The 13,959-nt window shown below is 40.6% G+C and overlaps 1 protein-coding gene across 5 annotated transcripts in view; it reads right to left on the bottom strand.

Moving 5' to 3' along the window:
• The window catches only part of USP13 (ubiquitin specific peptidase 13), a 135,893-nt gene that overhangs the window by 28,619 nt on the left and 93,315 nt on the right, over positions 1 to 13,959 (bottom strand). For all 5 annotated transcript variants that reach the window (XM_033211775.1, XM_033211779.1, XM_033211774.1 and 2 more), the window contains 3 exons: positions 11,341 to 11,515; positions 4,037 to 4,125; positions 1,514 to 1,636 (listed from right to left, as the gene is read on the bottom strand). In XM_033211775.1, coding sequence (XP_033067666.1) covers positions 1,514 to 1,636; positions 4,037 to 4,125; positions 11,341 to 11,515 — 387 coding nt within the window. The remainder of the gene's footprint in view (positions 1 to 1,513; positions 1,637 to 4,036; positions 4,126 to 11,340; positions 11,516 to 13,959) is intronic.

The following is a 13,959-nucleotide window of genomic DNA, read 5'->3' as shown; positions in this document are numbered from 1 at the left end:
AACTCCCTAGTTCAAGAGATTCTCCTGCCTCAGCCTCCTGAGTAGCTGGGATTACAGGCACACATGGCCACTCCCAGTTAATTTTTGTATTTTTAGTAGAGTCGGGGTTTCACCATGTCGGCCAGGATGGTTTCAATCTCCTGACCTCGTGATCTGCCCACCTTGGCCTCCGAAAGTGCTGGGATTACAGGCGTGAGCCACCACGCCTGGCCCTCTCTCTGTATTTCTAAGAGCTCTGTATAACTACAAACCAAAGATTCTATTATAAACATCAGAGAGAGCCAGAGCAGTACTAATAAACCTTCTTGTACTTATCTGATGCCCATGCTGATCCTTCTTTAACCCCTTTAATGAACCAACTGTACTACATGACCTAGAATGTCCCTTCTCTACTCTTTCTCTATAATTTAGCATCTGACACAGCATTAGAGAACAATAAAATACAGATGCTATCTGAATCCTATCTTGCTCCTTCTAGACTCATCTTCCTTTATACCTGACCATGATCAGCTTCACTGTTTAACTGATGGAAAATCTTTAGTAGACGGTCCCAGAGAGTGCTCTGTCATTATGAGTTAATGTACCTGACTAACTCATTAGGAAGATGAACAGTAAACAGGTGAGCGAACAAAGCCAGAATGAAACTGATTTCATCGGGATAACTGAGCTAATAATTAAGCCAAGATTTTTTTGACACTGTTTTTGAACCCATAAAGGTGAGACAACTATTTTTGGCATGTCCTTTTCCACTAAAAAGTTATGAGGCCAGGCACGGTGGCTCACGCCTGTAATCCCAACACTTTGGGAGGCTGAGGTGGGTAGATCAGGAGGTCAGGAGATCAAGACCATCCTCGCTCACAAGGTGAAACCCCATCTCTACTAATAATACAAAAAATAATAAATAATAAGGCAGGCATGGTGGTGTGCGCCTGTAGTCCCAGCTACTCGGGAGGCTGCGGCAGGAGAATTGCTTGAACCCAGGAGATGGAGGTTGCAGTGAGCTGAGATCGTGCCACTGCACTCTAGCCTGGGCAACAGAGCAAGGCTCCGCCTCAAAAAAAAAAAAAAGTTATGTATTCTGAACAATGACCAGTGACAGGGTCACAGAGTCAAAGAGAAACTCAAACCTCTTCCTTTCTATGAAGCAGTAACAAAGCTGGGGAGGTAAGATGCCATCATAGTTTTTAAAACCAACTCACGCTGTTCAATTTCCCCTTTAGGTTGTCCAAAGGTACTCCCAAGAATGACAGCTTCCCTAGACTAAGAGCCTACAGAAAAAAACTGTCCATTTCGACCACACATGATGGGTCTGTGCCTCTTACTACGTCTATTTTATGTTTACCATTGCAGCTATGCCCCCTTTCTGTGTGTCGGTGGTGGGTTACATCACGGCAAGGCAGCTAGACCCCCAATGGGTGGTGGTGGTAGCAGCAACACAGTGGTAGAAGAAAGAGACTGTTCCTATAGAACAGGGGGGGAAAGTAGAGCATATTCTCCTGGCAGGAGATGGTACCTTTTGAGTCATCAGGAATGACTATCGGGGGGCTGATGTCTGGAAGTTCCTCCTCTCCTGGCTGTAACCCCCTGGCTCGGAGATGGTTGATATCAAGTAGGTCTGGCATATCAATAGAAACATCTGCAAAATGAGAGAGATTATATCCACTGGGCTCTCCATAATCACCTTATTATAATACCAGCACTATAACTCTACATGCACGTGTCTAGACAGAGCTAAGGGATGTTTTTCAATTCCCTAGAATATGTTGCTCGACCAGCAGGTTCATCAAGACTAATCAGATATTAGTGGAGAACCCAGGGAAAATACAGTGGGTGGCAGGATTTCACACCAAACAAGAGCAAATCATTTAAGCCTGAGGTCACAAACTGGCAGCCCATGGATCATGTGTGGCCCAGACACAATCTGTTTGATATTTTAGAAGTGTGAACAACAAATTCCAATTTTTAAATCAGAAGATGTAAGGTAAAATCCAGATTTCCAGCTTATTTTGAAAAGCATAAAGCTGTAGCATATTCTCATATGGTAACAACCATCTGGAGCTGATCTTCAGTTTCTACCCTAGACAATGGTGCAATGCTAGTCTGACACAGACCCCACTGTTCCTTATTGCTCCCTGAGCATCATGTTTGTGCTAGTCTGATTCTTATGGTAGCTTTTCTAGTTCATCTCTTTATTCAACATGGGAACACCCAAGCAAGGCCAAGCTAGCTAGCTACAAGCTTCCTATACTCAGCCCAGTTCCTTCATTTAGATTATTACCCTGTCCTTGTTAGGCATTTGAGTTTGCAACCCCATTTGACGATGCAACCCATTCTCGGATCATGATGGGTACTATGGATATTCTAAATACAGTTTTGAATAAATAATGAAGTTTTAAAGAAATCAATTGAATCTCTAGTGTATTATCTTTACAGTACTTTTCTTAACTTCTTGACTCCGTTATTGTGTTGACTTATTCAAATACAAAATCTGTCAGGCTGATACCCTGTCAAGATTTAGTATCGCACATATTCAGATGACAATAATGGAAAATGGGTTCAAATGTTGGTACAGGATACATCTTTTGGGCTAGCAAACAACCTGAAAGTATTGCCCCCAGAATCAGTGATGACACCAGGTACATAAATCCTATTTTAAAACAACAACCCAGAGAACAGAGCTTAGTTTACAAAAGTAAATTTAAATTTCAGGAGGCAGCAAAACCAAACATAAAAACTGACCAACAAAATCAATACAACTGCTCCTTAAGAGAAAAATTCAGGTTCATTAAAGAAAATTTTGAGGTTCCTTAAAATTCAGCAAGTCAATGAAATGGGATTCAAATGTTGTATTCCTTTACAGAAATTCCAAGGACAAAGAAAATAAGCAAACTATCTCCAAGGCAATTCAAAGCCTTCAGAACAAGGAAGTTTTTTCTCTCAGTTACTTTTCAGGTCCATGGAAGAAAAGCTGAGTGGTCAGCATCCTGCCCTCTTGTCTTCCCCTGCTCACAAAACTATTCTGCCAAGAAAAGGGAGGATCTCCTGCAGGATCAGTAACAGCCCAGCACAGTTTCCCATGACAAACAAGTGCTGTGTAACTGTTAGTGCTGGAGGTCTCTAGGAAATCACTCCAGCCGATTCTACATCCTTTTTACCTATCCCCTTCAGACAAGTGCTTAGTTAACCAGCATAAGATTTAGTTGTTGTTTTTTTCTTAAGTACTTAAAAACATAAAAACTTTAAAAGTCTGGCAAATAGTCCAAGGTACTTGCTTGAGAAACTGTACATTCTTCCACACCACTGAGGACAACCTAGTAACACCCTTGGCATCAGATCATAATGCTGGAGAAAGGCTTTTATGCATTGTCTGAAAAATTAACCTCTAACAATGGTCAGGAACTTTTAAAATTAGCATGAAGAAAACCTCATGAAGCCAAAATCACATCCTTTTGTTTTGCTGTCTAATGCAACTGGCTTTTTCTACTTTATTATTAATAATACATGTATGATTTAAGTGAATGTCATTAGCCACACCTGCCTGCTCAGAGGCAGAGGAGAGATGCTAAGAGGAGACTGCATCTTCAACCACTGGCTGCTCAAAGTGTGGTCTGTGGACCAGCAGCACCAACAGCAGCAGCAGCAGCAGCAGCAGCATCACGTGGGAGCCTGTTAGAAACACAGAATCACAGGCCCACTCCAGACCTGCCTAATCTGCATCTGCATTTTAACCAAGATCCCAGGTAATTCATATGCACGTTCAAGTTTGGAAAGCACTGTTTATTTGACAATGTGAGGATTCTGTTTACACTCTTAGAATTTAGTCATTCCAGAAACCATAACTGGAGGGGTGGGTAAGCAGGTGGAATTTGTATTGTCAGTTCTTATCATATACTCTGATTCAAAACAGAAAGGTGAGAATGATGGAAGAATGAAATGGAACTGTTTGTGGCAGCCAACTACATGGGCTCTTTCACATGCCATGTTGTTTAAATGGCTCATTTGATGTTTTAAGCAAAAGCATGCAAAAGATACCTACCAAATTTTTTGGGAACCCAGTCAAGACCAAAAGTGAACTTCTTTATCTGCACTACCAAGTATTCAGGGAATGAAGCAAAGCGAGATGTTCTGGGAAACACAAGGGGATATATCAATGAAACAAGGCAATTAAGTATTGTGAATACAGTTCAAAAAGCATATCAACTTTGTCTGAGGCACACCTGGCCATTCCAATGGCTGAACTGAAGAGGAGGAACACACAAACACAGACATGTAAGAGGACACACATTCGCTCTCCCCTGCTCATTTGTCCTGTCCTCTTCACAAGAAGAGAATGTTTAACGTAGGATGTTATTCTTTAAGAATACTTTTGGCCAGGCGCGGTGGCTCACACCTGTAATCCCAGCACTTTGGGAGACTGAGGTGGGCGGATCACCTGAGGTCAGGAGTTCAAGACCAGCCTGGTCAACACGATGAAATCCTGTCTCTACTAAAAATACAAAAATTAGCCAGGCGTGGTAGGGCCACGCCTGTAATCCCCACTCGGGAGGCTGAGGCAGAAGAATCACTTGAACCCCGGAGGCGAAGGTTGCAGTGAGCCAAGATCACGCCACTGGACTCCAGCCTGGGCAACACAGCGAGACTCCATCTCAAAAAAAAAAAAAAAAGAATGCTTTTGGACCTGTTTCAAAATTGTGAATGCTTTTGGACCTGTTTCAAAATTGTTACTTTTACTTTGCTGTGGTGTTTTATACTTCTGAAAAGTGCTTTTCAACCATTTATTTTTTCTGAAATCCTGGCTAGAATTTAGTAGACATATTTTTGATTGTTTATAGCATGCATGCATGATGTATATGTATGTGGGGTTTGAAAAGGCTCCCCAGATGATCCTGAAACACCCCCACCTCCACTTCCACTTCCACACAGAGTCACTGTCTTATAGCACAGAGTTGGCAGACGAAGGGCTTACTGAAACTTTGGTTGAGGTTGACTATTGGAAATGCCAGGGCCTCATTAAAATACTGTGGTACCTAATCCATGGCCACATGGATCCTAGCGGTAGACATATTACGGGATAAGTATCCAAAACATCTGAATCTGGGCCTTGAAGTTTAAAATTAATACACATTACCAGTATCTTGAATCCTCTTCAAACTTTCAGAAAGGCTCAATTTCCTGGGCATGGATTTGGCAATTTTATACACAGACTGTTTAACCTGTACTAGTTCAAGCTCATTCACTCCACATTTATTATCTTGTTTTTAACAACCATTTTTGTTTGTAGTCAATGTAGGTGTGGTAGGTACATGTAAAAAAGAAAATAAGCTGTTGATAGGTATCACAGATACCTTTTAAAATAAAAAATTCTAGAATATCCTCCCCTATTCCACTTTTCAAATCTAAGTCATTGCCTTCTACTTGTAATGCATCGTCCCAGAATTTAGAAAACTAATGCAAATGTATTGCTGCCCCCTAGTGTCAGAGAAAAGGCACAGCACAGGGACAGAACACGGGACAAAAAACAGTCAAACGACGTGGATGTGGGTCTTGAAAATGCCACTTCATTCACTCCAAATCTGGGCAAACCACTGACCCTCCCTGATCCATCTACAACATGGACTTACTAATCATGTCTACCTGCCAGGCCATGCAATCAATGTTCATGAAATGATGTGAAATCGCTTGGCACACTAGAAAGTATTGTACCTAAGGAATTAGCATGATTATTTTGTCATGAAAGAGCTAGAAGCTACAAAGCCTTGGATGCTGAATCGAACTGTCACTTATCTGTATTTTACCCCCAGGCAAGTTACTTAAATTTCCTGTATCTCAAATTCTCCATTACAAAGTTGGTAGAAGAATAAAGGCAGTAATATAAAGACGCTCAGAAAATAGGAGCTTTATCATCCCAAGCAACTGATCTACTATTAGCCAGGCTCACTCTCCAGAAATTATATATTATCTCTAATTAGGTTTTTCTATCTTCTGAGAAGCAGTAATAAACATTATTCTTATTTAAATGTCACCAAGTCCTCAACTGCACCAAAAAAAACTTCCATCTTGTATTTTATATATATAATTATATAAAATTATATTATATAATATAATTTTATTATATAATTATATATAATTTTATTATATAATTATATATAATTTTATTATATAATTTTATATATATATATAATTTTTTTTTTTTTTTGAGACAGAGTTTTGCTCTTGTTGCCTAGGCTGGAGCACAATGGCATGATCTTGGCTCACTGCAACCTCTGCCTCCTGGATTCAAGCGATTCTCCTGCCTCAGCCTCCTGAGTAGCTGGGATTACAGGCACCTGAAACCATGTCCAGCTAATTTTTGTATTTTCAGTAGAGATGGGGTTTCACCATGTTGGCCGGCTAGTTTTCAACCCCTAACCTCAGGTGATCCACCCACCTCAGCCTCCCAGAGTGCCGGGATTACAGATGTGAGCCACTACACCTGGCCATGATATTTTAATGTAAAAATGTTCTTTTTCTCACCTCCTCTTCCTACCACATTAGCTTAAAATCTGTAAAATACATAACAGTGAAATCAACCAAAAGACACTGGTCAACCAATAATTTCCAAAATATGACTCAGGATCCCTGAGACTCTTGAAGCTGCTCTGTGGTCAGTATCTAGGTGGGGTGTCAGCTGTAATACCATAGTAGGGGTAGGGAAATAACTCAAGTTTGGGGCAGGGACAATTTAACACATCACTGTGTTATGGGTAGCTGCCAACCTAAAAGTACCAGAAAGTAGATTTAGATGGTGTTCACATAATATTTGCCCTATTGGGAAAAACATTCTTTATTCATCTTTGTAACCTCTATAGGGTCTCAAGTTGAATCGCTCACATGTAGTAACTGTTCAGTATGTATCTGTTCAAATCAATCTCAAAAGCTACGCTTTGCATTCATTTATTGCAGTTTGGGGACATCAAGTTAGTTAAATCTAGCAAAGTTATAAATTATGTTCAGCTTATTCTTTTATTCCTAACATTAATTCCTGGAATTAAAATATTTCTTGGAAAGCGATATGTTTTTAATAAAGATCATTAGAATGTAAGTCATTCTAATGATCTAGATAGACAGCAAATTTACTTCAAAGAGCTGTTATGGGAATTAAATGATTTAAGACATATAAAGTGCTTAGAGTAGGTCCCAACAACAATATTGTGTTGTTGTTAACAACCTGTTAACATTATTTAAAATATATTGATTTTTCGCTAAATCACAATTAAGGCAAAAATACGATAAAGATTGTATTGAGAAAGAAATATAAAGTGTACCTCTTCCTGACATTAAGACATTAAGATGTCCACAGTATTGAAAACCTAACAACTAAAAAAATCCGTAATCTTACCCTACTTGTTGAAAATATAATCATCAATCCACTACACTCAAATTACATCATCAAAGACAAAAAAAGGAAGATAAAGATAAAAGAAAAAACAACTCCATTCCATATTTGCTCTGTGTGAAGCACTTTACACGACTTATCTCACTTAATCCTTACCCCAACCCCGTAAAGAAAGTACCATTATTATCCCCAGTTTACAGATAGGGAAGCCGGAGCTTATGGCGGTGAGGTCACTTGGCCAAGGTCGCATACCAATAAGTTCTAGCCTGGGCATTCAAACACTGGGCATCTACCCAGAGTCTGTGCTCTGCAACCCCACACTACGCTTTTCTCTTTAGAAATGATCATGGGTAAGTAAAAATCTCTCCCTCTCAACTCTTCATCTATAAGCTATCTGAGGGCAGGAGTTAGGTCTTGTTCAACCCATTGCCTAGAATATGCTAAGTGAGTGATAATATTTGCTGGGTGAATAAACTTTCCAAGCACTAACATTCTTCCCAGACACAGTCCGTTCATGATCATTTAAGAGAAGGGTCTTTATGTCTGGCCCATACTGATGCAAGATCCGCCAAGATCTTTAGGACATTTTTTTGCCTCTTCCTGGTCTTCAGGCTCTGGGTGTAACAAAAGAAAAACTCAAGGCCCCAAATTAATAAAATGTAGACTGAATCACAGCCTATACTGCAGGAAATAAAAATAACATCTCTTAGAAATCTACTGAACTGGTTTTCTCAAAACTAATATTTGAAACATGATAAAGCATAATAAAGAAAAGCAAGACTCTACAAAAATGTAAGGATAAGCAAGCATGACAAGGAATATAGGGGTGCTCGATAACAAGTGTTGAGAGTTTGAACTCAATCAGACTGCAATGAATCCCATGCCTGTCACTTACTGGCCAATTACATCTTTTATTTCTTCCTTCATAAAATGAGAAAATAATGGTACCTACCTCAGACTACTAAGAGAATGAAATATGATAATTGATGGGAAGTGCTTAACACATGACCTGGCAATAACAAATGTGCAATAAATGACAGTTGCTGTATTACCTTTAACATTGTCTTTTTCTTTCCCACAGGGACTAGTTTTCAATTAATAACAACTGGATATGCCCAGTACTAATTCTTCTCATGTATATAAAAGACACATGCAAGAGCATGTGTGTATGCAGACAAAAAGAAAAGGTAAAAGGTCCTTGTAATAACTATAGGAAGCAGAAACCCCACCTCGAGGATTCTAGATAGATAGGCTAGCACTGCCTACAACTGAATATTTTATAGCATCTGAGGATAAATTCAGGACAGCATCATTTCTCCATTACAGATGGAATCACTGGGCGGTGACTTTGCCCCAGGATAGAAGCTAAGGTGGGAGGTGGACACAGGAGAAGAATCCAGGTCTCCTGACCACTAGCTCCGGGCTCAGGGAATCTGCCTGTCTGTGGAAAGATAATACCTCTCAGTCCACATTTTAAAGATGGGCCAATTCCAGGTGTTGTAAAGGCTGCTTCCTGGTAAGACACTTATAGGGAGAGGCAGGCACAGAGATTGTGTCACACTCTGCACTTCTAAGACACCAGGCACTTTTCTGAAGAGCAGAAAGGCGTGGCCGAGGGCCAGGCAAGTGAACAATATCCCACTCTGCAGCTCACACCTGATGCTGGGGCTTTCGAAGCTTCCAGGCCCCATGATCACCTTCCACCTCCAAAATGGAATCAGAACAAAAGCACAAAGAGAAAAGGATAAATGTTCGAGGAATCAGTCTTAAACCTACTGTCAATGATTTTTAAAAATTGCTTCCATCACTGATAGAGGGTGTAGAGGTCTAACTGCCCAAAGATATCTCTGAGTTGTAATGAAGTATCTCTCACACTGAACTTGAGAACTCAACAACTGTTATCTGCAAGGACACAAACAGGCACATGCACATGTGCACACATACACAACATGCACACACACAACCACCCACGCCTACAACTGAACAGTCCTAGGATGAACACTCACCTAGTGATAGGCAACTGATACCCAAATGAACTACTATTCATCTCCCTTGGATAGGGAGCATTTTAAAAATAATTTTAACAAATATGGCTTGTTTTTCCTTTCTGAAATAAATTGTTTTTGCTTCCCTGTTTTTAACATATGAAGTCTATAATCTGAAACATAGCAGAAACCTGAGGGAGGGGTTTCACAGAGAACAAATAATATAGGCTGAGGCCGAACATGGTGGCTCATGCCTGTAATCCCAGCACTTTGGGGAGGCTGAGGAGGACAGATCACCTGAGGTCAGGAGTTCGAGACCAGCCTGGCCAAATAGTAAAACCCCGTCTCCACTGAAAAAACAAAAATTGGCCAGGCGCAGTGGCTCACGCCTGTAATCCCAGCACTCTGGGAGACCAAGGCAGGAGGATCACCTGAGGTTGAGAGTTCGAAACCAGCCTGACCAACATGGAGAAATACCATCACTACTAAAAATACAAAATTAGCCAGGCATGGTGGCACAGGCCTGTAATCCTAGCTACTTGAGAAGCTGAGGCAGAAGAATCACTTGAACCCGGGAGGCAGAGGTTGCGGTGAGCCAAGATCGCGCCACTGCACTCCAGTCTGGGCAACAAGAACAAAACTCCATCTCAAAAAAAAAAATACAAAAATTAGCCAGGCTTGGTGGCACATGCCTGCATTCCCAGCTACTCGGGAGGCTGAGGCAGGAGAATTGCTTGAACTCAGGAGGAGGAGGTTGCAGTGAGCTGAGATCATGCCACTGCACTCCAGCCTGGGTGACAGAGTGAAACTCCATCTAAAATATATATATATTATATATTATATTACTATAGTATATATAATATATAATAGTATATATAATATTTATTATGTATTATATATTATGTTATATTATATTATATTATATTTATTATAATATATTGTATATTATATAATATTTATTATTATATATTGTTATATATAATATATATATATATATATATATATATACAGGTTGAACTGCTATTGAGGCCATGGTAAAAACAGCCCACACCAGCTATTCCATCCTTTAATCCTCTTTATGTTAGCCAAAATCTCAATCTTAGCCTCAAAGAAAAATGGCCAAAGAATATCTGAATGTAGCAAAACTCCTGGAGCCAAACTTTCAGACCTCCCCTTGTTTTATGCCACTGTAAGCACTGTTTTTCCAATAAGTGCAGTGATATGAAGAATGTTGGCAAGGATTCGACTGTATCAAATCAACTAGGGTGGCAAATGGGGAAAAAAAACATGTGTGTGTCTGACAACCAGCCTCACAATGTGAAAACAGGACATCTGACTAAACTCTGAGCGGCTCATTTCAACAATGCTCAGGAGACTTCCTGTCCACTTTGAGATGTCCTGAGACTCCTAGTCTCCAAGGAGAAACATAGTCAACTAAGTTCTAGACCAAGTCTTTAATGATGGAGTTAAAATATAGCACAATGGAGTTTAAATATGGAGGCCTGTCTTAAGTATTTTTATAATTTCTTCATTAATAATGTCATTCTTGCCATTTGGGAGTATGGGATTGTTTCTTTGCTGTACCCCTTGGTGAGAGAGGGGCTGGGGATGTGGGCAAGGTTGGGAGGGAGGGAAAGAGGAAGGAAGGAAGGAAGGAAGGAAGGAAGGAAGGAAGGAAGGAAAGAAAGAAAGAAAGGCAGGCAGGCTCCTAATAGAGAATAAATCACAACCTTACATTTAAAAAAAGAAAAAAGAAAACCCCTCCTTAGCATATAATATAAATCACAGGACTGTTTTATTGGACACATCTCACACAAGTGAAGTATGATGACAATTAGGGTGTGTGAACCATAATCCCATCCATCACACATGAATAAACACACACAGACACAAATAACACCCACTCCCTCTCCCCTATCCCTGTCCCCACTTCTAAAGGCCCCTCCTCACCCCACTGCCACCACACATATACACACTTACTTCACACCCGCAGACTTTGCTTGTAGGGCACTGCTCCAGAAATCGTCAACGTTTTCTGGTTCAGAGAAGGCCTGAAGGCAGGCACTAAATGGTATCTTGGCACGCACCAACTCAGGAAGGGGTCTTCTGTTTGCTTCTGCTTCCCTTCTTGTTAGTTCATAAGCGATCAGTTCATCTGAGGGAAAGAGCAAATGAATGACCTTGCAATCACTCTTACCCTACGGAAATGAAAAGCACCCTCTTTGAACAGTCTTCCCTGAAGGCTTCTGGGCTGGGCCAGGGTTGCTTATTTGTTGTCCTTTACAGAGCCAGATGCGCCTGCTGAAAGGCTGTTCTGGGGCTGTCTTTAGAGTTGCACCGACAGGTGGCATTGAGCCATTCACATCTTTTTGCATGCTCCCCTTTGAGACTGACAGGAGGGAAGTGTGAGCTTGGCCTGGCCTGGGTGGGTGAGAGGGTGAGACCATGTGTGTGATATAAATGCCCATGAACCTGGTTTGTCCAAAGGCCAATCCTGGGTTTATTCAAATGCCATCCTCCCAAAACAAGGCCTTCACATCTACGTATTTTATAGCCAGAAAAGGTCCAAGGGCTAACCTCTTCCCAGTCCTTCACTGCCTTGCTGAAGAACTGAGGTCCAAAGTCAAAACCAGCCAATTACTGACAAAGCTGGACTTCAAACCCTGATCAGCACTCCCTCCACAACCCAAGAGATGAGGCCAGAAAGAGATGTTATATTGTGTAAGGGGATCAATTTTTGCCAATGATCACACACATAGACAAAAGTAACAAAAACATTCCTGTTAACTCTAAGCTGTTTTAAAATAAAATAACCAAAGGCAGAAAAAAAAAAAAAAAAAAAAAAGAACCACCGCTAAGCGCCTGACAAGAACCAAGAACCAGATCCGTTGTTATACATTTTCTGATTTGGTTCCACCAGCAGCTATGATTAGAGGTCATGGGTCCCACAGAGGTGTGAGGCCAAGGAGGAGGATAACTACAGGACTGCAGTTAGCCACCATCACACACCCATGACATAACCAACACTGCCAAGACAACTTCCTGTGGAGGTTACCCAACACCCTCAGACACAGGGCTACCAACCTCGAAGGCCTCTGTGCTATTCCTACTCAAATGATTAAATACAAAGGGAAAAAGAGGAAGCTCCCAAGCACCAGCAGATCTGGTCCTGGAAACTAGCCTGTAGTCAAAATTTTATATAGATTTGAATGGCCTTTCTGGTCATTTCTTTTGTATTACCCAAAAAAGAAAAAAAAAAAAAAAAAACTCCTGATTTATCAGTTTGTAAGTACACTTACGCACATATCCGTTTTCCCAAACACATCTTAGATGCTTTTAAAATTCATTCCCCTGTCCCCAGTCAGTTTATGATGTACTTATATCTAGGTTGCTAACATTAGATATTCCCAGCAGTCAAATTCCAGAGACTAAATTATAAATCTTTCTGAAAAAAAAAAAAAATAGTTATCACTAATAAATGATAAACAGAATTAGAAAAGATCATGGACCTGAGCAGACATGTGAGTCAGTAACCCTGAGGTAGACAAGAGAAACCACTGAAGCCTAGTTCTAACAAGGAAACAAACAACAGACTCCCATTCCCTTGTTTCTACACTGGAAAGATTTTGAAACTGATCAAAAACTGCATGAGCATATAGAAAATGAAAATCATTTCATCTCAAATCATCATAATCATCACTTTCCAGTTAACATCATAAACTGACCCATGACTCCCCATACACAAGAAAGAGGAAAATGGGCCATCCGGGGATTTGCTGAACTTTTTTTTTTTTATTCTAAAAGAAAAAAAAACCAGGATACATGTACAGAACGTGCAGGTCTGTTACACAGGTATACATGTGCCATGGTGGTTTGCTGCACCTATTGTCTTGTCCTCTAAGTTCCCTCCCCTTTCCCTCCATCCCCCAAGAGGCCCCAGTGTGTGATGTTCCCCTCCCTTTGTCCATGTGTTCTCAATGTTCAACTCCCACTTATGAATGCGAACATGCGGTGTTCGGTTTTCTGTTCCTGTGTTAGTTTGCTGAGGATGATGGCTTCCAGCTTCATGTGCAAAGGACATGATCTCATTCCTTTTTATGGCTGCAGAGTGGAATTGCTGAACTTTACAAAAATGACTGGATCACAGGAGATGAGCAATCCAGCAGCTATTTTGTCTATTTTGCTTATACGATGTTAATTCAAAGAAATGCCATTTGTCTATTCTGCCTAGGAAGAACCAGATTAGACTGATGGAAGGAGAAGGCACCAAACATGAATGCCACATCTCTGCCTCCTTCTCTCTTCCAAAGTCCAGAGACCCTTCTAATGGGCTTTGCCTTTACAAAGAACCCTGACACAATTTATCTCCCAGAAGAGGTGGCTGAAATACTCATGTGCCAAAGCCGGATTATTTCAAGAGACCTCTGCTCGAATGTCTAACTTTAAAAAATACAGTCCTGATCATTTCCCTCAGACTTTATAGCACAACTTATAAATGACAGTGTTAAAGAATTTTCTACATATATCATTACCAATAACTTTCCCCAAAATTATGCTGACTCCATACTCAGTAGTTAGCCAAATTTATAGGCAGTGAAG

This window comes from Trachypithecus francoisi, unplaced genomic scaffold (genome assembly GCF_009764315.1).
Source record: "Trachypithecus francoisi isolate TF-2019V2 unplaced genomic scaffold, Tfra_2.0 Lachesis_group0, whole genome shotgun sequence".
In the NCBI taxonomy this organism is placed as follows: domain Eukaryota; kingdom Metazoa; phylum Chordata; class Mammalia; order Primates; family Cercopithecidae; genus Trachypithecus; species Trachypithecus francoisi.
This window is presented reverse-complemented; position numbering and strand designations above follow the sequence as displayed.